At 41.1% G+C, this 25,668-nt stretch overlaps 1 protein-coding gene across 1 annotated transcript in view; it reads left to right on the top strand.

Annotated features, from left to right (window-relative positions):
* The window catches only part of LOC138510849 (vitellogenin receptor Yl-like), a 909,900-nt gene that overhangs the window by 362,700 nt on the left and 521,532 nt on the right, over nucleotides 1–25,668 (top strand). Inside the window, exon 9 of the mRNA XM_069626522.1 lies at nucleotides 9,160–9,328. Coding sequence (XP_069482623.1) covers nucleotides 9,160–9,328 — 169 coding nt within the window. The remainder of the gene's footprint in view (nucleotides 1–9,159; nucleotides 9,329–25,668) is intronic.

Genomic DNA, 25,668 nt, shown 5'->3' with positions numbered 1-25,668 from the left:
AGTGCCCCACACGTTTACCCGCCACTACTGCCTTGCCAGGCAGCATGCAGACGAGGTGCAGATGGGAAGAGCTGTCCTGCGCCATCTGTTTCAGTAAGGTAAGCTCCACTCTGTGGAGAGTCGGTTTTTCTATCTTTTGATGACAGTATACTTTATGTGGGTAGGGTTATGAGTTAACTTATTCCTGCTGTACATATGCATTGTGTATTATGGTGAGGGTATATTACATTACATTCTCACCGCTGTCTCAGATGTTACTGCTATACAATCTATTCTAAGCATGCGAATCCATGAAAGATCCAATGCTGGAGAAGGGAATAGTTTCTTGCCTGTAACTCCATTTCTCCAGCATCTTTCATGGATTCACATGCGCCCGCCAACCTCCCCGGAAAGCAACGTATTTGCTTGATAAGTTTAACCCTTCCTACTTTGGAGGGGCCGAAATCTGAAGGGGAGCCGCGGGGGCGGGCCTCTTATACTGGGACAGCCTACGGAGCATGCGTAGGCGGGTCCTAAAAGGATGTAGATAGGACACAAGTGTCGGAAGTTTTCCTGTAGGAAAAGGCTATATATGTGTACCGAGGGTCCCAGTCTGACGACAGGGAATATTCTAAGCATGTGAATCCCTGAAAGATACCAATGCTGGAGAAATGGAGTTACAGGTAAGAAACTATTCCCTTCTAAATAACTTATCCTATCGGAACATAACTTGATGTACAATGCAATATGGTCTTGTGTCTAGCAGCCTTTGTCCACCCCAGACCCAGTGTCGCATTACTCTCCTTTAAAGAACCTGTTCCACAGAATCAACATATCTTTATGAACACAATGTACAGCTGAAATCGGCAAGCCCAGACCTCAGTATCTCCATGCTACCCTTTGAAGACCCAGTCACTCCAATCAACCAATGTATGTCACTGTTGATGAGGGCCTGCTCCTATTCCACTCACTTGATGCTTCTCCTCTGCCCATCTGCCACTCCTTATCAAGCAGTTTTCACCTAGTCCCTGCACTCACAATGGTCGTTGGGGTGACCATGTTCTGTGAAATGTTACGTCCTCCATCCTGCACCTACCACAAAGTTTACAAATCCTTGTATGGCACAAAGTTTACACATCCTTATGGCCATGTTTAGATAATGGGTCACGTACCTAAAAAAAAAAAAGCCAACCAAAGTTTGGGAAGTCCTTCTACAGGACCAAGTCACACACCACCTTTTCAAAGTACTTATAAAAAAAACTTCAAATCCTTAGCAAGAAAACCTCTCGGCAGTCTACTAGGGACATCATCGCATGGCTACTAATCTTTGATATGATATGGCATTTATAATGCACCTATAAACAAGTGTTGCAGAATATACACATACTTTTTTCCAAACTGCTGGTGATTGAACCCTTTGGTTTCTCATTATTTCCAAGTCCATTCATAGCTTGTTTAAACCCATTTGCCACCATATTTTGTTATTTCTCTATTTTATAATTGTCAATGTTTTTATATATTTTTAAATAGAAACATTTTTCCCATTTTGTTCACATTGCTCTGATCTTTGTGGCATCAGGGATGCTGAAAAGACTAGGATTTTTTTTTTTTCGAGTAACAGAACATGGGCATATGAGCGTTGTGTAGTTTGGTGGGTTTCTTTTCAAGGGGCTGTTGAAAAAGGCCAAAGCACATTGTATTTGGTTGTATTGTTTTAGAAGTCCATTGCATACTTTGAGTTATCTCATTTCTTTACTTCAGGAGTATAAAACAATGGGTTTACCCCAAAATACGGAGAAAAAAGAAGTTGAATGCACAGTAAAGGTGCATTCGACCGGTATTACATGCTTCGATGTTTTATACCAGAACAAGGGGAGCATGGATTGTGGGGTGTCTCCTGCTTCACTAGTTCGGTATTATGGGCTGCAGGGGTGTCCCCTGCATACATTAAATGACCAGCAGGGGGCACCAAAAACATGAATTACAAAATGCCAACGAGTGGGCTTCAGTTTTGTAATTCGAGCTTTATAACCTATATCCTAAAACAATGCCTTCCTGTATTTTGGGTTGTCCTAATTTCAGCCATGTGGAGACTCTTGGTACAGTGCTGCACATTTTCCCAAAGGACATTGCTTTGACGCGATCATGGTTGCTCAACAGTGGCTTTCCAAGCGTGAGTGCAGAGCCATGGATGTCTTCGAGGATGAGTGGCAATAGATTCCACGTATGCAGCACTCGCCTCTGGGAAAAAACATCCAAGTTCACTCGGGTCACCTCAGACTCGCTTCTAAGTTACTTCACAATGCTGTTCCAACTGTTTCAACAGTCAGGCGAGTAGTTCACATGAATGATTTATATATTGGTATGCACGTTTGTTTCATAAATTTTGTTAATCTCAATTTCAACAAGTATTTCAAAGTTACACTTTGAGGAGAATTACTTTCTGAATTTTTGAAACCTCCAACAATTCATAGCAAGGTCTTACTTTCTGTTCCCCCGTAATTCTATTACCTATTCTGTTTATTCATGTAAGGTAATGATTTGAACTTCTTTAATTATGTAGACTGCACAGATGGTAATTGTAACGCTCACCTGGTTCCCACGGAGGCGCGGCGTCGAAGGCGCAGAACTCTGAAGATGGACAGGAAGGGCCCCTCCTGCTTCTGATGCAGGGGCGCGTTGAAACCCAGTTACTTCACTGGATTGAGGATTGATGGGAGTTCAGGTAAGCTTGACTGTTCAGGTAAGGCGCTGTAAAAGTTCTGTTCAAAAGTTCAAGCTTAATAATAATGTTCGTTGTCTAATTGCAGCAAGCGCTAATGCTTATGTCTTTTTCCCCTTAGGGGCCGGGGTTCGTAGTGCCGGAGATATGGCGCCGACCCGAAGTGAAACAGTTCTGGATGAGCACTCAGGTAATGTCTTTGCATTCACTTATTCAATGTCTTTGTCTTTTTTCCCCATAGGGGCCGGGGCCCGGAGATGCCAGGAAGCGGCAGGACCCGAAATGCAGTGGGAATAATCCAACAGGTAAGACTTAAAAGGAAACTGAGCTTTCCTTATTCCTTTTCTCCCCCTCACCTTTGTTCTTGTCTTTTTTCCTCTAGGCGCCGGGGCGTAGCTGAATCCGGAAGATCGCTGCTGAAGATGGAAGCGCCTTGCAAAGGTGAGTAAAATGCAGCGCTGCAGCGATCGAAACTAAATGCCTTTAAAATGATGTCTTCCTTTTCAGGGCCGTTGGAGAAATGACTCCGGGATGCAGATTTAGCAGGTAAGGGCTTTTCTTCTCCTATTCTCTTCCTTTCTCCCCTTGCAGGTGTTCCAGGGTGCTGGCAGGCGTGGCTGAAGTCAGGATGCAGGAGCTGACACGGTGAGCATCCAGCTGCTAGGTGCAGAACAACGCGAAGCATGTGTGGCTGTTCGGGTGGGGTTTAAATAGCCTTGGAAGAAGTTCCTGGTATGTATCCTTCCACCAATCAGGTATGTATCCTTCCCCGACCACACCCGGGTGTTGAAGTAGTCCTACAAGTTAAGTAGTCCCATTCAGGCCTCAAGAGGGCCTGGATGAAGCAGCAAGGTCTGCATCAGGTAAGTGTGCACCCAAGCACTTAAACACATATCCTCTTCTATGAGCCTGGCGCCTAAGGCGCCAGGACTGGGGTCCGCTATGAGCCTGGCGCCTAAGGCGCCAGGACTGAGTCCAAAGGGCCCCGACTTGGGCCCGCTGAGACTTCCCTGGGGAAAATGATGTCTGCCTCTGGGGTTGCTGGGCCCGGCCTGGCTCCTTAGAGGTAGGCATCATGACAGTAATGCAGATGGTTGCCTCAGAAAATAACCCTTCCAATAACCAAACCGCAAGCCCTAGTGGCCTGCACAGAGATTGCAGTACAGTGTATTAGTTGGCTTGTTTAGTAAAAAAAATGTTTTCCGATTGATCATGAAAATATCAATTGCATAATTGATCAAACATAACTTTTCCAGGATTAAAAGAAACCTCACTTGCCTTGCATTATTTTTGTACTACTTTGTCTGCAGGTATACTATAGATGTAAGTCGGTGTCAAGTTCTACTTATTATTCCATAAACCTCAATATTCTTTCCTCAAATGTGTGATTTAGATACTTTCAAAAATGTTAATCATAAGTTATATTGATACTTATTGCAATACACTATACTTCGAAATAACTAATACAGGAGGATGCCAGTACTTCAGCTACATATTCCTCATTTGTAACCGCTCAGGGGGAGAAGGCATGCGATATATGGACATTTAATGATAATCAGTTAAGACCTGCTCTTTTAAAGTTGATGTATTTAACTAGAGTTAACGTTATATTGGATTATGGAAACAACTGACAGTTCTATATTTCTTCTATGAAGGACCGTGTAGAAAATATGAATGCATGCAACAGTCGGTCGTCATGCACCATCCACCATGCAACATTGGCAGTAATGCCTACATCAAAATATTACTTTAGGTCATTTCATAGATTCCTTTAGCCTCTAAATCTTTAATATACTAAAGAACTAAACCACAAACTGTATAACAATACCTATTTTTGGTGCAAATACATATTGCTACTTACATTTAAATTCTATTAACATTAACGTCCATTCCCGATGATACCAGTGAAGTTCAAAATGTATATTTCCAAATGAATCTTTCTTCCCCAATTTAAGACTATTTAGTGTTTACTTTCTATTTACTTTTTTAGCCAATTCTAACACTATGCATCTTTTTCTAGATCATTAGCTTATCTTTGGTTTTTGCATCAATTTTTGGGGGAATCTTTTCATGCCTATGTGGCTTTCCTATATTTCACTTTGGATAGACTACACGTTTAACATTTGAATAGCGATTTCTTATCCATTGTTTATGTGCAAGGATTCTACTGATGCGGTGGAGATTGAAGACCAAGTACCATGGGTATAAAGATGAGTCTTTATTATGCAAAGTACTTTAATTTACCTTTAATTGAGCAAAGTGTTAAAAGTGAAACAGGGAAATTGTCATTAGCAACTTTTTTGTCCTAAGGGCATAAAAGTACATTATACAGTTTAAAAAGTTTTTTTGACCAACACATTTAAGACAATAGCAGCAACCTTGATATGTGGCAATAAATAAAACAAGTATAAGATTCCAAAAATGAATTGAAAGTATAACCAATGTTGCAGAGCATCGACTACAGATTTATGGATCTGCTTAGGAAATGAAATCCTCACAGTAATGAATTGTGTGATCTATTTGCTAAGTGACGAAGAACCCCTCCTAAGAATGCATTAAAAGCCTATTCGGCAAAATGAGAAATAATTAAAGCTCCATTTCCTAAGCATATAAGACATATGAACCATGTCAAGATTATAAGCAAATGACATCAAAAATTAATTGAACAAGGCTGGACTTCCCCGAAATGAGGGGGAAGACTAAGGAAGGGGGGCTGCAATATTGGTCACAAAATTTGATGGTTTGATCTGTGATATTAAGGGTGAATTAGGGGATTAGGGGTAAGGAAATTCAATGTCTCAGACGGTGGAATTGTAGTGTATTTTGTTATGATCGTTAATTTAATTGAAACATTGCTGTAAGAATTCTAGATTATGGTTATATTTTCAGAAACAAATGCATATTTCGTGTTTATATTTTGAATACATTTCTCTCCCATCCATATTTCTTTAGATCTTACACTCCGTTCTGTCTAGATTCCTTTCTCAAATTTATGCTCTTTTTCTATCCTTTCTCTTCCTCTTTTTCTCTCCCTATGTATCTTACCCTTTGTCTATTTTCTCGCTTTCCTTTCTTTACCTTCTATATCGCTCTTTGTTTCTGTCTTTCTAGATCTCCAGCACTTTATTTTTTTTCCAACTGTATTTCTCGATCTCTCTTGCAGATCTGGATTTGTTTTATCAACTCTAGTTCACTCTTCCATATCACTCTATTTAAATCACTTGCCATACCCATCAGCTCAATTTGTCAGTTTATTTTGGAGTTACATAATCCATAAAACATGCAGTAAAATACAATTAACCATTAAACACCCAAACAAATTTCAAGCCACAATATAAAATCAATAACCCAATACAGATGAACCCCATAACTCTCTGTAGCTTTCTTGCGTTCCTCCTTTCTTTTCTCTAGCCCTCATGTATATCACTTTACTTTTCTTGCCATCTCTGGTTGTCAATTGATACTTCCATCTTTCACTTCTCTAACTCACTTTTTCTAAGACTTGTTTTGTGTTTTACTCTTTCTGTATGTCTTCTTACTGTCACTTTCTTTTGCTTTCTTTCTAACTCTTAACCTCTGTTGCACTCTATTGTTTCCTATTCCTCCAATTGTTACTTTCTATCCCTACCATTCTTTCCCACTGACTAGTTCTTTCTGATTATTAAAACAGGAAAATAAAATGAGATCTTTGTAAATGTGTACTGTCATGTATTACTCGTTATGATTTAGCCATTATTTCTACAATTGTAGGTATCGCAGTTCATGAAAATTACGATTTTTGTCTTGATGTACATTACTAAACAATGAGAACGTGAAAATTGGTTAATTTTGAAACTAAATGCGTTTTTTGTCTCCCAATAATATTTCCATTTCTTATGGTTGGTTTTTCTTTCACTTTCTATATATCCATCCTCATCCATCTATCAATCTCATTTCTCTATCCATCCTTTCTCTATACATCCATTTACTTTTACTCTATACAAATGCACTTCCATACTTTCATTTCAACATTTTCACTCTCCCCCACACTTGCTTTTTCCTTTATACCTGTTTTTCTGTTGCTCTATCTTGCTATTTCTAATTCAATCTTCCCGCTAAATCACAATTTCTTTCTCTTCGTTAGTCTTTCACTCTTCCCTGTCTGTTTCTCGATTACTTTATCCTCCCTTTCACTTTCTTTTCATCCTCGACCTCAATTTCTCTCATGATTTTTGCTGTTTCACTTTCTCTGCTTTTTTATCTCTCAAACTTACATGCACATCCTTTCTCCCTCTTAACCTCTAACCATTTCTACTGCTTTCTCTGTTCCTCACTGTCTTTCAGTCTCTATTTCTTACCTTCTTTCTATTGCTTGTTTTCTCCCTTGAGACTTAACATTTTCCCCTCTCTTCTCTCCTATCTTTATTTCAATCTCCATGCATTTCTTGCGCTTACAGTCTTGGTCTCTATCCTCTTTCTTTGATTCAATCATTCAACAATAATTTTCTTTCTGCTTTTCTCTTTAGCTACTCCTAAATCTTTAGATCCCCTTTTAGCTCTTTCTCTCCCTCAGTTTCTATATTTTCTTTATCTACATTTGTCATTTTCGCTCCCTCTAGCTCCATGAATCTTACTTGTTCCCTCACCCCACCTGTATCTTGGTGCCTGTTGCCTCTGTAAAACAAAGCATGTATCTACGCAAAATGTTTAAAAACAATTTAATGAATGCAATATATAATCATTTGTATTTAGTCGGCTTGTTTGTCTATTTCACTTTCTGTATTCCTATTGTACTCTAAAATCCTAAAATCTAGTCCGTTTTTGAGTGACCACTAGTAAAATTGTAGCATGGAAATAAGTGTACGAGTTGTCACTAGACCGCTGACCTTGGTTACTTTATTTGTAAACTCTATTCTCTGCCGAGCATGACCATCAGAAGTTTAGAGTTTGGCATTCCAAAAGTATATTTTGCTGCATGTAACGACAAAGGATTCCTTTTCTAAATGGACTGTTGCCTAGAAATAGTGATGCAAGCATCGAACGTTGAGAGCCATATAACAATGCTCTTCAAAAAAGGTAGTACAGTGACTGCTTGCAGTAGCAAATATAAGTAAATGTGTCATCTGTGGTGCCTCAAATAATATTTTTAGTTTGACTGATCAACAATGATTTTACTCCTTTGGGGGGGATGGGGTTAAACAAACAAATGTGAATACTGATGTGGTAGTGTGTTCATTCGCACATTTCGAAGTGATCCTCTATTGTACAAATATAGACGATTATGTGAGAAATCTAGATTACGGTATGGTACTAAAATGTATTGATGAACATGCTTGTGAACTGAACCTATGTGTGGGTGCCATAGAAACTATCAGATATGCTTCATGGTCCATATAGCTCCATCTAGGCCAATGGAATGATTGACATTTATGTGGGATCACTGTGCTGTAGTTTGCCCCTTCGCTGCACCTATTGAAAGTTTTTAACTATAGAAACTCTTACCTGAAGTTAACCACAAAATATTGAGGGAAGTGGTACGGCATGTGCTCTGTAGGATCTGGCCATTTAGTCCAATGTGAACACAAACATTTGCATGGTAAAGATTTGGCAGTCAGTGAATGGAACATTTGGATTTCAGAGGATCTATTTTAAATGGCTATTTGCTTACCCTGGAAAAAAGATGTTTGTAATTATTGAAAATAAGAATGAGGTGGATACATTTGTAATTTGAAAATTATTTTATATAACATTACTTATCATTGCGGTCATTTAACACCAAAATATAAATGATTGGTAGCCTGCTCTTTCCATTGTGATGACTGTACACAGTTGAAATGCTGTGATTGTAACATTTGCATTTCAATACAAAAACAAACTATATGCAAAAATCTCGACTACTTGCATTGATTCAAAGTAAACTACAATACAATGTTTTTTGTGAGAAGTGACTAAAGTAAAATATGTCCATTGTGTGAGTGAGTTGTATGAGTGTTCTGAGGTTTGCGTGCGGAAACGTGATTTCATAGATGTGTACAGATGAAGTTTGTTGTGCACAAACAGGCGGCTTTGCATATTGTGCCTGCCTGCTGTTGGAGGGTCAAAGGGTATGATTTGTTGCCACCATGGCACTTCAATTTAGGGTGATATATTTTCACAAGATGGCAGTTGGGGACCCGTGCAGTTAGTTATTAATGTCACAAAATGTAAGTGAATATGCACCAAAAGAGAAAATAGATATCTGGTACAAAACCTGTGCATTTCCGATTGGTTGATTATAACACTGGGGTGCACCTTCAAGTATTAAGCAATCCAGTTTCTCTATAGTAACATGTTTAATAAAGTAACTCTTCTGTATAAACAGTTTTTTATCAAGATGATGGCTAGACTTCTGAATTTTTTTTTTTAAAGCATGTTCAGTTTTGCGGTTGTGGATCGTTTATTGGAGTGCACTGAAACCGTTTTGTTCTGTTTGCTTGCAGGTGTTGGAGGAGTGAGCAGCATTTCTGTAGACTGGATAACCGGTCAGCTGTTCTGGGCCAGTCGGGAGGAGAAGGTGATATGTGCTGGGCTCATCGACGGCCGTGGATACGTCAAGATTCTGGAGAAAAACCTTTTCCCTGAGGATCTGATTGTGTTTCCTACAAAACGGTAAAGGACAGACTGCTTTCAAAATGTTCAACCAAGCTTTGTTGAAGTGTAACTGACCCTTCACGTACAATTGCTAGTTGTCTTGTGAATGGAGTAGATAAGCTGTGTATGAGTTGATCGGCTGCATAACATCTGACTGGAAGAGTTTTATTTTTTTGGTGAACCCTTTTGCCCCTTCAACTATCGATATTCATGGGCACAGTTAGCCGATTAAATGGTACAGGGATGATTTAGCATTCTCACAGCACTTCCTGCCCTGCTTGCAACATCTAAATGACCTGATTTCGGGCTGCATTAATTTGGTCCCCGCATCCCTGCCCCGTTCAAGCCAGGGATATGCGGCAGCACAGTCAAGTAGAATGCTCTGTTAGCATGGCTAACTGTAGCCACAGTGGGCAGCACCTCATTCCTCAATCAGGGTTACCAAATGGTGGTTCACTATTCTATTGAATGGGTCGGAGGCATGCTCAGCAATGGAGATAAGCGTTTGGTGCCAAATCTGATTTTCACCCCAATGTGTTTTGCAGGAATTATATACTGTGTGTTCATACTTGGCTAGACCTTGTCTTGTCTGTTCCTAGCTGGTGGTAGTACCGACATTTTCACCTGTACAGAGACAAGACATTTGAAATAAAGGGGCCGCAGCAAATAACAGTAATGGGTCGCCGTTCCAAATGCAAAGGCATACGAGTTACTGCTATTGCAGTGCTGAAAACATTTGATTGTGCCCTGTGGTGCCCCCTTGCAGTCAATGGTATTGTCGGTAATGGAGGGAAAAACAAAATGCCATGCAAGGGAAGGGGGAGGGGAGGCCCAGCCTACAGGAGCCCTGTGGTTATAAACCCTCCCATGTCATTGGTTTTTTTTAAAACCGAAAAAAACATGGTCCTGCGATTTATGGTCCTTCTACCTCATCGCTCATCAATGGCCACCTGGGGTCTCCCTAGCGTTGTGTCCTTGCTGTTGTGAATATGCAAGCACATTGGGGAAGTGGGGGCATCTTGCATTAGTGCCTCTTTGGTTATTTTAGTGGCAGACCACTAGTTTTAAAAAACCTAATTTAGCAGCCAATCCTCATAATTCATGCAATAGTTTTAAAAAAGTTCTCAACTATTTTTAACGTTCTTTTAAGAAAGCCCTTCCAACGAACATGGCCCTCTTTAAAAACATTACCAATGCCTAAACCACGTATAGAAAATCGGGTTGCAGTAAAAATAACAAAGCAGGTAGGCACTGGCAAATTAAAATGCTTAAACACAGGAATAATCAATACTCTTCTGATTCAATCATATGCTGGACAAAAGTGCAGAACATCCTCAAACTCATGCACACACAAAGGGTAAATCTTACAGTAAGGAAAACCATTCCAACCAGCTGTGTTTACAGATAACCTTAAACAGATAAAACGAGCCCTATAGATTAACCACCAGTCAGATTTATTTGAACTCCGGGTAAGAGAATTGTAGCAAGTCCATTTGACTAATATACGTAATCAGTCTGCTGGTTCCTACCTGTAGTTCATTTCTCACGCTGTTCTTTAACTAAAATTCTGAGAGGCATGTCAAGTTTTCTCCAAATCCAACAACGTACTAGAAGGAAAAACTTCCTTTTTTCCATACATAGTGCAACCAGAGAATCTTGGACCAATTGCCCCTCCCCAATAAAGAGATAAACTGGGGTAATCTAGCTTTATCATTGGCCCAAATATGGAGACAATTAAGTATTAAGGCCATGGCCCCGAAAGGAAGACCAAGAGGTTTTCCTGCACCTGTAAGTCTTTTGGGGGAACTGTGCCCCATAAGGTCCCATAGTTGGTTGCCACCCTCGTCTGTCGCATATACTTTCAGGATGAGGTCAAGGGGGCACCCTTGGGACATGGCCATAAAATGTGAAAGGCCCCAAAGGATGGGTCATTTTGGTTTGAACATATGAGCAGAGCTGGTAACCACACTAGAAAATCAAATGGAATAACTGCCCCATTGCATAGCATGGAACTCATGCTTATTTGCTTTCTGCCCTTCCCGCACGCCATAACCGCACACTTCTCAGTATTAATCTTCAGGTCTAAATTATTCACAAAACCCTAATAGTCATGTATTGGCTTTTGAAGTGCAGTTGGGTTTTCACAATGAGAACAGTATCGGCATAGGTAGGGGAATGTTTCCCCCCACTCCCTTCGGAAAGACGGGCTTGGTGTCCACCAGAGCTTCCAGAAGGCCATTAATCTAAAAGGCATCTGTGCCAAAATGCAGTCCTGTGGGACCCCAAGATTTACTACAAAGTAGTCTGTGCAAAGCCCATCCGCCCCATAATGAACACAGGCCTGATTCCCACTGTGTATTTTGCCTGTAACAAGATCAATAACTCCCCTGGACATTTTGTGCTCGAAAGCATGTTCCCAACGATTGGCCCTGTTCACCTTGTCAATGGCTGTGCTTAGATCCATGCAAGCTAAATAAATTGGCTCTCCCTAAAGTCTGCCATTAATGGATAAACATTTAAGACTTGCTCACTGGTACCCACCCATGCACTAAACCCCAACTGCATATCGGTTAGAATGAATTTTATGGATATCCACTTCTCTAGGTACCTCAGCACAATCTGCCCAATTGTTTTAAAGAATGAATCCCGTAAGGAGATTGGAAGATTGGGCAGTGGGCTAATAGTATCTCCCTTTTTAAAAATGTGGGAAATGGCTCGCTTCCAGGAAGCATTGGGGTATTACTTGGAATTTAAAATCACATTTAAAAATACTATCAAAAGTTAGTACCATAACTCAATGGGATTCATAGAAGGGTGTGCCGGGAAAACATCCAGCCATGACGCACAAGATTATGTGCTCTGCTTTTAATAGCAGTAGTTGCTACTTTTGTGTGAACTGAATGAAGCGCTTACTGGTCTGCCTAGTTACACAAACTATGATATAGGGAGGTAAAGTGGTCAACCCACACCCCAGCAGCCCCATGTGAAACTTTGTCCCTTTTGAACCGCTTATAGACAAGACCAGCTGCCACAAATTCCCAAAACCTCTGAGAATCTTTTGCAGAGATGGCGTCTAATAGATCGCACCAAGCAAAACTGTCAAGCTCTTTACGGGCTTCCAGTTTTACCTTAATTGGCTCTTGCCTAAATAATGTCCTGTCGCAGTTTAGAAGGGGACTTCAGGGCCACTAAAAGAGCCCTTTTGGCCTGTGTAAGCATCACACCACCCCTTAACTGGTTCATTGATCTTAAACTCCACTGGGAAACTCTCAGCAAAAACACCTAGCAACTCTGTGGAACTGGAGACAAGCACATCTCCTATCCTTGATATTAAAAAGCATGACTTTGTTCCTTTCTAGCATTCTATAATGGAGTTGCTTTTCACTTACTTTAGCCCATTTCATGTTGTCTTTTGACCGGGTGAACCTCAGCTATATCCAAAGACATTAACCAACCTAGAATTTGCTCTCCAACTATCAACTTGATGGGGCGGTGATCACTACTGTGGTCATCAATCACTTCAAACCCCTTTCTTATCCCAGCATCTTGGCGAAAAGCACAAATCAATCATGGAGGAACCATAGTGACTCAAAGTTGGATGGGCTGGAATATGGGGTAGATGCATCCACTGACGAATGCAAAGCCACTATGACAATTGGAGTACAAAAGCGCAGGTATCCGCTGGTTGGGATTTTAAACGCCATGTCCTCCTGCTGTACAAATCAAAAGGAGCTCCATTACCCATTTTCATATTGATGCCCCCTCCCTTAAACAAAGCACCCTATTCTTTTCTAGTTTCGGGAATTACTTGGTTATTCATAAACCCCTTAAATAATAAACCATTCTTATCAGACTGATGCAGGCTATTATAATTTATAATCAGCATGGTAGTACCATCACTCTTAGTAGTCATGACCATTTGTAAAAACTTCACCTGGGTGTCCAAAATGTCCACCCTACAATTCCTAGAGGGCTCGAATATCTAATCCCCATTAAATCTGCCTGTTTTTTCATGCTGCTATGGCATGGGGAACATAACCATACAAAGCGGTGGATGAAGGGCCCAGGTTACCTGCAAAAGCATCAGCTTATCTCTTTAAAAAAAAAAAAAATCAGCATTAAAAAAAGTATGATTTGCCCCAGCTGTATTAAGGAAAGAAAACGTCAATCTTGTAAAGCAACAGGCGTTTGCGCTAAAATGTCCTCCACAACATGAGGACAGAACCAACACTTCGGCCTCCCTCCCTGGGCAAATTGGGAGGTGGGGGGGGGGTTTGGTCAGGCTATCCTAGATTGCGCACAGTAGGTAAAACCAATTTGATACAATCGCCCTCCCTACCCAAGGGCTCCCAAGCACCCCCCTCCCCGTGATCCACACCTCAGCGCCGTACTGGGGTGTTTGTTCGAATTTAAGGCTGAGTTGTTTTTTCAAAAACTCTGCTCCCTCTTAAAGGAATGAGGATAAGACTTGCCATGGCCTTACTCCATTGGTGACCAAAAGGTTAAAAGAAGCCAGTGGAACAAGTTTACTATACAGAATTTACTCATTTGATCTTGGGCCACTAGACTAGTTAATTTATCATGAAGGTAAAATCTCACAAAGGTAACCACAATACAATCACCCACAGTCTTCGCAGTCATCCAAACCCACCCAAATCTGAGCCATCAAAACCTCTTTTGGATTAATGCTTGGTCCCATGCAGTTCCTATTAACACAATGGCTAGTTTTAAGAAGGTGGTAGATGACCTACTTCCCTTCTGCAATACTGGGGCATTTACAATGGCCCCCACCAAAAGTGCTGCAACAGGAGACAAATTCATAATGTCTCTCACCCACACCATTGAGAGAGGAGTGAGGAGCTGATGTCTGGAGACTTGATGAGCCTTCTAGTGAACCTCCTTCTGGGTACATGAGTCAAACTTCTACCTCCACACAGATGAGGGTTTCGGGCCTGGATAAACTAGATCTGCAGGTCATGCCTCAAAAAGCTCGGCGGTTAGTGTGCCTGACAGTATTAGATTCACAAAATGTTATTGTGAGAAATCCAAAAGGGCTTTTCATATCTCTAATTGAGTCTTCCATGATCAATGGTGTTCATAACTTCCGGTTCAAAATGTTACATTCACAATGGTTGTAAACTTAGCCTTCAAAACTTCTTCACCCATCTCGGTCAACAATTTAGATAACACTGATTGGTTATAATATCATGGATAGGGCTCAATTTCTTTTCCGTAGTCTAAAAGTTTGAAATCCGCTTCATGTACATAATAATCAAGCAGGGTCAAAAGACCCGGGCTATTTTGACTCTGGCGCCTCTGTGACTGAGGGCAAAGAGTCCTCCCTCAACAAGGAAACGGTCACCACCTGCTATGCTTGCCTTCTGCACCCCCCCCCCCCGCCCCACCGGTGTGATGATTTGCTTTCTTCAAAGCTAGGGACACTTGCGTGGCTTTTCTTTTACCCACCTACCCCCATCAGTATCATGTTTAGCGGGGAGTATAAAAGGTTCCAAAACATCCAGGGGTCCTAGATTCAGTAGTCTGAACAAATACTGGCTATAGGGTCCAAGCAGCTTCCCAGGCTGCAATCCCACATGTGGGAGTGACAGGACGGGGGTGGCACATCCAAGAACTCCAGCCACGTGCAATCACCTGCGCCCCTAATTCTCACAGGCTTCACCATTGCAGGGGAAACCACAAGATTTAAATCAAAGGGGGCGGTTGCCAACAGTAGCAACACAAAGCGGGGTTTCCGCCTTAGTCTTCCTCCAGCAGGAGCATGAACACCTGCGCCCTTTAAACCCTGGCAGAGTCTTACAGATTATTCAGAAACACTAATGGAGGGTTGGAAGGGGAGAAAACTGCTGAAAATGCGATAACTTCTAAATGTATTTATCTACACAAACACTTAGATTCTACCTTGACTCCACTCTAACCACGAGCAATAAAGCAATTCTTTAGCATCCACATCAGCATATACATGCAAATTAATCGGGGTCGCAGACCTGATCTATCCTCATCCAGCTGCATCATGTTAGCAAATGCCCTCATACTCTCGATTGGACTACTGTAACTGTAATACTTTGAGGCTAACAAGTACATATTAAACAAGATACAAATGCTACAAAATAACACCCTAAGAACGGAACTAAATATCCCAAATACAAATCACATGTCTGTGATTGGAAGACAAAACCATTGCTGTCAATCAAGAACAGAATCCTGCTAAAAACTGCCCTGACCCACAAATGCCTCAGTGCCGCACCACGGTACCTCACCGATCGGATAGTCAAGAAAACAACCATTCACCTGGCTAGATCTTCCAACTCATGCCCCCTCAGCGTACCCCGCTTCAATCTAGCCAAATCTGGCAACAGTTTCCCAGTTATGGCAGCCCAAACGTGGAACTTGCTCCCCTACTCACTCCGGGTGGATCAAACCTACCCTAGCTTCAGACGCAACATGCAGAAATGGATCAGAACCAATGACTCTCACCCAAGGACCTAATGTTAAACATACTATGCAAAGTATCCATCATAAAATCCTGCAACTGAAACCACTGCCTATATTGCTCGGCAATGCAATTGTATAAATCTGTAATGTAATTGTATATATCCTCCATGTTTACCTCCAAATTGTGAACCATAATTTTGTGTAATGTGAATATCTCCACCTTTGTACCTGTAATACGATGACTAACTCTCAAGCCTAAAGCCTCCTTGTACTGCTTGCGCCCAGTTAACTTCAGGTTTGGTGCGCCATAGACAAATAAACAAAACAAAATCACGACTGGATGAACACTGCTGCAGACAGACGAGCAATAAAAATACAATAACGCAAAAATGTACTACATGACCACAATTCAAGCAGAGGGAGTAGGACAGGATGGTTTAATTTGACAAATTGGTCACCAAAACACGAAGATTAAGTTGTTATCAAACACTCACACAGACCAGATGTGTTGGGGGAGGGAAACGGAATGACTCCTCTTGAACTACTGCTTGAAGTACATACATGTTTAGTAATTGGTTAATATGGTGTAGAAGGTCCACTGGGGTTCCAAAAATAATTCAGTATTGGTTTGTAAAGTCGGATTACTCCAGAGTTAAATTGAACAATTATAATATCCACATAGCAGCACAAATCGATGCATTAAGCTATAATTTACATACAAATGATTATCTGCAAACCGCAAATTTTTCCATCTGCCAACCTGCAGCGCAATGAACCAAAGAGCATTAAATCATACAGCACTTCCTGGCTTTTGAAATCAGCTGCTGGATCTTCTATGCCACGCCCCTGGTCGTTGGTGCACAACGGAGCCAAGTGTAATGTGTATGGGTTTATGTAATCCCTTTTCTCCACGCAAACGCGGCAGACACTCACTTATGCAAGACATGAAACATTTCACTGGCTTCACACGTGGTATGAGGAATGAATTGAGTCCAGGTGAAAATAAATTGTGAAATCGATGGGAGGTATTTGAACAGTGTAGTGATCATGATAGCCAACAAATCACATTTTTTTAAATCTACTTTGGATCAGAAACAAAAGCAACACCACTCCAAGAAAGTATTTCAAATGATATAATTTTGTCTCTGTAGTGTGCGCTTTCCTCTTCATTTTAGTTTGTCCTTCAGGATTCCCCCACAAAAGTGATGCGTAAATTCCAGTTATACCAAGTGTCTCAATCCAAGATCCCTGTGAGATGATTTATTCAATCTTTGCAGATTACAAGTCTTGCATATAATTTGCATTGACACTCTTATTTAAAAATCCCTCTTAACCTTTGTGTTCCCGCTGCCGATGAAAACAGGTTTTTAGGGTTGCCGAGTAAATGCTCATTGACATGACTGTACAAAGGGCTTGGCAGGAGTTGGTTGATTACATGGTGGCTGGCGTGGGTTTAGGGGTGTGCCAAAACCTCTTATAACAAGCTTTGAATATGGACGTTAATTTTGATAATATGGATAGTGAACAGGCATGGCTGTTCTGCTCGGTCTTCCCATATGATAGTGCACATCACACTATTAATGGAGTATTGCATTCCCATGTCTAGTGTAGACACTGTTGGCTAAAATATATGTTCTGTGGCATCAACAGGTTAGGCAGATGTATCTCTTGGTCAATGAGCAACATTTTAATTTTCTTCCGTAATGATCAAGTGTTATATTAGCATTTTTGTTTGTTAATAAGTTGATGTTGTTGAACCTTTCATACATTTCACAATCAAATGGTGTACTTGCAACACACTTGCCTAGTTCATGTTGGTCCGTGCTCCCGTGAATCCTCCAATAAATGTGAACCTTTTGCATTGTAAAATGCAATATGGTATTTTTAAAACAGACATCAGTAAGGTTGCAACTTTTCATCCGGTTTCATGCTAAACTCCCATGTGTTTTCATGGGCAGATTTTCAAGAGGGAATATCTTTGAGCATTGATTCCAATTTATTTCTTCAAACTTTACATTTTACAAGCTGACAGTAGCGGCTATACCTGCTTTATTATAGCCTTTTTTTTGATGTGCCTACTTTAATAATTGTAAACCCACTGATCTAGTCCGCCAAACCCTTGCCTAGTAACTGTACACAATGAAAACCAGTATTCATGCAGTATACCTGTTGACTTGGTGCAAAGAACATGTGATTAGAGCGAAATCATATCATAGTCGTTTTTTAACATGTTGCACATGATTTGTGTACATCATTGCTTCCACTTCTTCCTCCTGCTACTTTTGGTGTCAGAGCCCCTGATCACAGACCAACCCAATCTGATCAAAGAATATTAACCATTCAATTAAGATTTCAATGCACATCCACATTTTACCATTAACTTTTTAATTGCTATAGAAATAGGTGCTTTTTTATTTTAAAAGCAAAGTGCATTAAAAAATTAAGTCGTCATAGCATGAAATGTCAAACTTTGAGTAACCATCAAATGTTATTGTCCATTACAGGCATGTAATCAGATATGCAACAGCTGATTAACATTGAGTTGGATGTTAAAAGAGAATGGGCTAGTTTTACGGAATAAATAATTAAATATAAAAATGTATGGTATTTATAATACTAAATGTAAGGGGAAGCATTGTCATTTTTATTTTGTTTAATACCAGGATCATAAACAGTAAGCCAAGACCCTACTTGGTACACCCTAGTTCACAATTCTATCCTCCCCTTATTTTATCTCCAATAATTGGCGTTAAACCAGCATGCACTTACTAGTTCATCTGAACACTCCTCTATGTAGTCGGGCCCCTGAGATGGATCCAATTCACCATAACCAACTTAGTTATGCGCTTTACCTCAAGCAATAATGTGAGGGTACCACCTGTGGCAAATGGCCACTACGACACGCTTCAGTTGTCTTTATCACAAGTTACCAGAATAGATAAGTAGTCTGAGGCTGGTTTACCATTCTTCGTTTTTTTTTTTATAAAAGATTAGAATTATGCAAAATATCAAAAACAAGACCTGTAATGCACAATGTTCTCACAAATGTTCTGTGATTGCAAAAATTGAAATGAAATATCCACAAATACAACCCATTTGCAGTTGCTTTGCCAGCCATAAATTTGTTTTTTCCCAGAATGGGCTTTAACCACCCTTTGTGTTGAATACCCTGTTATTTAATAACCTTGGGAGATAACATTTGCTTTTTGCAGCTTAAAGAAAGCGTATAAGATAAGGCAGGGAACCCTCTTTTTTTCTAAGGCGGCTTGACTCCAGAGGGTAAGGCAACAATCATGAAAGAAATTGGAGTCAACAGCTACCCTGGTCATTGACGCTTTCAGTAGGAAGCTTTTTCACAAACGTCACAGTGGAGCTAATTTAGCACATATCAGTTAGCTCATAACATAAACACGAAAGGATAAAGATATCTTTTTCAAACAAACCTTTTCAAAAAACCTTTTCAAGAGTCGAAAGGTAAAGTATTCCATCCTTGGCACAAGAAAAACAATTTGTTTGTATAAAGTTATGCAGTAATTGTACGCATAGGTGGGTTAGTACAACAATGGTGATTATGATTATAACAGTATATGTAATCACCATTGTTGTACTAACCCACCTATGCGTACAATTACTGCATAACTTTATATGTTATGAGCTAACTGATATGTGCTAAATTAGCTCCACTGTGACCTTTGTCAAAAAGCTTCCTACTGAAAGCGTCAATGACCAGGGTAGCTGTTGACTCCAGCTTAAAGAAAGCTCCAGCTATATTTGACACTTATTTTTTTTTTACATAGAATGAGTAACATAAGAATACTGCATTTGTAACTGACCATACAATTCCTGGCTGTAACTGTTTAGAAATTTTCACCCAGAGTCATCGCATAACACCCATATTTGTTAATTCTATGACAACATTCGACAGCTACATACCCCTCAATTAACCGGAACGCACCCCAGAATGTACTTGGTTCAGTGTGCACTGTACTGCAAAACACTCTAGTTTTCTTCCCGCTCATCAAAGGAGGATATCAGCCCAGTCTTCTGTGCTATCCTGTCTGCTTGCGGGTGCGGCACACATCTCCCCAGGGACAGTGTGCTTGAGATTAGAGAGCCACTGCCCCAGCGAGAGAGCCAGCCTTCTCACAAACTAAATCCTCTGGCTGAGACTTCCCATGAAGGTAGGTTTACTTGCATAACATGTAAGCGAGTACCGCCTTTGGAAGTGATGTCATGTGCCAACCATAACCGCATCCCTTTAACAAGCAAACACACTAGAATGTTCTAGACGCACGTGACCAGCTTCCACCATTAGAAGGCAGCAACGGATGAAGTATTACAATTCTCTGCACTGTTTTTTCCTGTTCTGAAAATGAAAAATGGGTTTACTTTGAGTAAAAAGGGCACTATATTCCGCAGGTTGCATTCCTTACCTTTTCACTGCAAGAAAACAGCCTTTCATACTGCAAGTTAATTTCCTTATGTGCTCTCCAAACAGATTGCACAGCCTGTGTTGTCAGTTCATATAGTATACCAACCTGCATCAAAGTTTGCACCATACATTAGACTGAGCTGCTATGAATAGTACAGGGTTATGTTAATAGTTGGTGGTTAAGGGTTAATAATTGTTAGTCTTGATGCTTCATTTCACTCAGTCCATAACCGCAGTGTGGTGCAAAATGATAACATGTTATGCATTGCCACTCCCTTTTTAACTTGTGTTTTGCACGTTCACAGTGATGACTTGCACTCGATTGAGTCCAAAGCCTCACACATGAGTCTCACTTTTGTCGGCAAGAGGGGTCAGTTTTCATCTTTGCTGAAATTCAGAGCTTTAGTTAAAATTCAGAGCACTCTTCTTTTCCTGCAGCATACACGTATACAGAACAAAACCTGGAGGAAATAAATCTAAACAGATGTGTGCATTGGGTTTTAGGATCATTAGCCATTGGCATAATACTCATTATGTAGAATAGCAGGATTGGAGTTTAGAAATATGTCAAAAGAAGCCAATATTTGTCGGTTTCTTGAGCTCACCTGCATCTTTCACAGCACTGTTTTCAGTCTTATTTATTGAACAAATGTTCCACCAGGAAATGACATTCAAAAGATGTTCCTGTGTTCAGTGACCATTTGGTACAATATGGCATTCATTTGTGGGAATCTAAAAAACCTAATCAGTCACTCGGCAGTTCAAAATGTTAGCAAGAGCTAATGGAGTCAAGTATTTAACAATCTTTAGCAGCAAACCATATATCTGATCCGTTTTCTCTACATATGACATTTTAATAAATTGTAACAGCAGTTGGGTGTTTTTAGAGTTGAAGCTGGACCATTTTATGAGTAATTTCTAGGAACACTTTCGATCAAATGAGTGTTTGTCCTGTTGCAACACTTGACCAACATTTCTTGGCTGTTTTGTATTCCGTTAAGATTCGTACTGGAGCAAACCACTTACCCAAACCAAGATTTGGACATTTCATGGATTCAACTTTTAGATGCTGGTCTGTAAAATGCAATACCCACTTTTAATTTTGGTAGATCGGATTTTGTGTAATTTAATGTGATCAAATACATTTTTACATTCAATGTTTAAGTATGCAGAGAAAAATTAACTGATATGACATTTCATAATTGTGCTCGTACAATTAAATGCCATAGTAAGAATACCTAAAGCATTATAATCCTAAATAACTAGAAGGGAACCAGACATGGCAGTGATTATGAAAAGGAGCATTTTAAATAAATTAGTTGGTTGTAGACCATTAACTAAACACAACTAAAGCACCTCAAAGTCCCAACAATTCGGAGATAGAAAAGAGCATGAAAAATGTAATCCACTTATTCACGATTATTTAATTCATTGATTGGTCAATTACTTTTAACTAATGTATAACCACAAAATCAATCCTTCGTATTTCAAGATTACAATCTCCCATTTTTCCTCAAACCAGTTTATTCATCAGAACCGTAAATATTGAAAATGTGATGGATCTGGATTGTGTCAGGACTGTACAGATGAGGAGGTTGGGCTTTGGCTGCCATCAATTCTACTATGAACTGGTACAGGTTTAGGAGCTCTAGTCTTTCCATTCAGTATCTGAATCGGGTCTTGCAGAATTTAACAATGTGGATGATCCGATATTTGAGGTGACTGTCCATGGATTTTGCAGAATAAGACCAGATGAAGTCAGCAGAGCCTCAGGGTCAAAACAGGCTTTAGAAACGCATAGGTCTCTTGTGATGTTTTGGCAGGACTAATTTGACCATAACCAAAGTGTTTTTTTTTTTAATGCGGACCGATCAAAAATATTCTCCCAACAAGAGTATCTTTAGAGAAATTAGAGACCTAGAGTTGCCTACAAACTGGAATTATCCAGCACATTTTAAAGTATTGAAATGCTCTAGTACAGATTATTATAGGTCTAGAAGTTTGTATTAATCTGTGGGAGAAGTCCATGGGCATCTGAAACTCAAAGGAAGTAGTAAATGATGAGCTTAAGTTTAGGAACACATTTTTTCATAGAAAACTGATTTCCTTCGGCGTCCACTGCAATACCAAAACTGATGTCCCGTTTATTGTGGTCTTCCTTGTCCGCATTTGTCAACTTGTTTGAACATTCATTTGTAAATGCTCCAGAGGTACCGGAGCTACTGCTCTATTTTCCAGCATATAAGTATGATAATCGGCTTCTCCAAGACCGCCATTGAACCGCAACATGTCATGCATTCCCTGCAGTTCCGATAAAGGTATGTTTGTTCCATCGTAAAACCCAAGGTGCAAATACTAGATAGATCTTCTAAAATTAAAATGTGGAATATATCTTGGTAAATTTCTGGTTACAAAAATGTTCTTAACAATAGTCAAAGGAGTATCGTATGCCATTTTGAGGCATATCAAACCCAACTGTAGTAATATGATCTAAACTTTGAACGATCTGTTAGACTTCTCCAATTGGCAACTGGTCTATCAAGATACCTCAATATAGTATCACATGGTAACAATTCTAGATGGGAAGACCAACTGAAACAATTATATAAGGCTTCCAATGAAGGACTAATCCATGATAGAGCCTCAAATATGAATAAAGCCATAATTTGTTTCAGTACAGTATCTGTGAAGAATGGATGTCGGATTAGCTACTATCTTGCAGCGAAACCACCAATAATATAGAATCTATGCCAAAATGACCACTGGGTCCTGACAAAGTATGGGAAATGTCTCATTGCTGCTGGTATAATGCATAACCTTCAAGGAAGCCTTGTACCAGTAGGGGAAAGGATCACATCGGCATCCACGACTGCTTTACGCCAGTTGTACAGAAAATAGTAATTGTTTTTCTATGTTGCTGAGATCTGCCAAATGAACAAAGGCTTTACATCTAGTATTAACAGATTAACTGCTGAATAATATATACAGAGTCCTGACGTGATGTGTAAAATTACATTTTTATTGCTGCTGACACCAAACCACTAAATGGAATATATGGCACTTGGGCATGTCTGAAAATTCATCTGTAGCAATGGTTGCATGCCTTAATCATTAAAGTTGCTGTAGCATTACACTAATCCTGTGAGTGCAGTACTATACAGATGTTCATTGATCTGGGTTGTTTCTGCCGGCACTGTATTGCATAGTGTTGAAAGGTAGGTAGAAATCTTGTTACGCGCAACAGATTGCCTCGGGAGAGGCATCAAGGCACTTCAGGCAAATCTTAGAACAGACTACCTGGAACTCACCGAGGCATGGTTTACGGCCAGTTCTGTCATGATTTTTGACACACTCCTCCCAGTAGGCTACAAGATTCTCTCCGGACCCAGAACCAACCGTCCTGGAGGTGGAATAGCCCTGATCTTTCGAAAGTGGGTCCCAGCCTCTGTCATACCTACACAGGCCTACTCCCCCTTTGAATGCCTGGTCTACAGACTCTCTATCCCTCATGGCGTCTCTAACGGTGGCCACCATCTACATGCCATCTGGCCAGGTTGCCCGCTTTTTCTCTGAATGGGCTGACCTCTCCTTTTCTTGCCTCTACTTCTCAGCGATATCAACATCCACCTGGATGCTTCTAATCCCTCCTCTGGGCTTTTTCACAACCTCTGCAACATTTTCCTTTTTGCCCTTTGGTCCCGACACACACTGCCGGACATACTGTGAATGTTCTCATCACCTCAGACATCCCTCTCTAACCCTCTCAGCACTCCTGTCTTGAACTGACCACTTTCTATCATCTGAAATTCCCCCTCCGGCAAAGCTCAAGCACTGCTACCTACCTTCTTGGTTATTCAGCCCATGAAGCGTGTCAGTGGATGCCTTTGCCTCTACTTCTTCTTCCTACTCCTGACTCACACCTTGACACTGCCCCTTTGTTTCCTATACCCTGGATATCCTTGCCCTGCCATGAGAAACCGGCTGAAGCCTACCTCCCAAGAGCAACTCTTGGTATGATTCCAACCTTGCCATCCTGAAACGCAAGTATAGGGTAGCTGAGAGGAAGTGCAGGGCTTCGGGCACTCCTCTGACAAACTGGCCTGCCGCCTGCTCCAAAGGAAATGCAGACTGTCCTGTTCAAGAAGAGAGCACACATTGAAGCCTGTGTCTTGGCGGCAACACGGGCAAACTCGTTAAAATCTGCAAGGAACTGTCCAATCCTGTTGCAGTCTGTACATCATCTGTTCCCTCCAAGGTCCGCTGTACGGCTATGGCCTCACTTCTCTGCTACAACTCTGGACATCCCGTCCTCCATCTCCGCTTCCTGCCTTGGCCAGCTCTCCCTCTCCTCCTTTCTCCTCTTTCTCTGACAACACCTGAAAAGGTTTCTGGACAAGTCCGATCTAAAAGTTTCTCCCAAACAGGTGCTCCCCTGCTCCTCCAGAACCATCAAGGACCATATTGACACCCTCGCTCCAGCCTTGGCCAATTTCTTAATCACTCTTTTGCCACTGGAACTTCCCCTTTCCCCTTAAGGACTCCCCTGTCCATCCCCTCCTCAAGAAGCAGTCTGCCGATCCTACCTGCCCTGAAATCTATCACCCAATCTCCATCACCCCTTTCCTGGGCAAACACTTGGCAAAGTTGGCCGTCTCCCAGCTTACTCTCCACACTGAATCTCTTGGTTGTCTACATGACAATCAGTCTGGCTTCAGGGCTGCCAGAGGCACGGAAACAACGCTCCTGAACACCTGGGAAGATCTGCTCTTAACTAAATTCCAGCATTCCTTCTGTCCTCGTCCTCTACTTTCGACAGTCAACCACGCCATCTTGGTCAATACGCTGAGAACCTGGGCATCATGGGTCGGGGCCTGCAGTGGCCGACTACCTTCCTCTTGGACCGGCTCTCCCTGGTCCATCTTGGTGCGTTTCCCTCCACCAGCTCTCTACCCATGGTGTTCCCCAGGGCTCTATCCTCGCCCTGGTTTTTTAACCTCTACTTGGTCCACCTGATCTGTACCTTCTCTAACTTTCAGTGTTATGCGGATGACACTCTGCTTACCTTGAGGCTCCCCTCAGCCGCCTCTCATTCATTCCCGACTTATCCGCAATTCAGGATTGGTGTGCCTCCAGCGATCTCTGCCTTAATGTCAGTAAGAAGCAGATCCTTTTCTTTGGGACCCCTGTCTCTGCTTTCCGCTCTCACTTTGGCCACCTGCCTTTGGCCCTCTGCCTTCTCCTTCCTGCGAGGCAAATAATATTTCTGATCTTTGATCCACTCTTTATCTCCTCACATCTCAGACTTCCCCAAGAAGTCCCACTACCAGCTGCACCTCCTCAAAGGGTCTCTTCCCTTTCTCCAGCATTGGATCTTTCATGGAATCAAATGCTGTGAATATTCCCTGTCAGGCTGGGAAACCCCAGTAACTTTAACTTAGTAATTTTCCTATGGAAAAACATTGACACCTTCAGT

This window comes from Ambystoma mexicanum, chromosome 6p (genome assembly GCF_040938575.1).
Source record: "Ambystoma mexicanum isolate Mex_15411 chromosome 6p, UKY_AmexF1_1, whole genome shotgun sequence".
In the NCBI taxonomy this organism is placed as follows: domain Eukaryota; kingdom Metazoa; phylum Chordata; class Amphibia; order Caudata; family Ambystomatidae; genus Ambystoma; species Ambystoma mexicanum.
The sequence above is the reverse complement of the archived record's forward strand: the minus strand, read 5'-3'. Positions and strand labels throughout refer to the sequence as shown.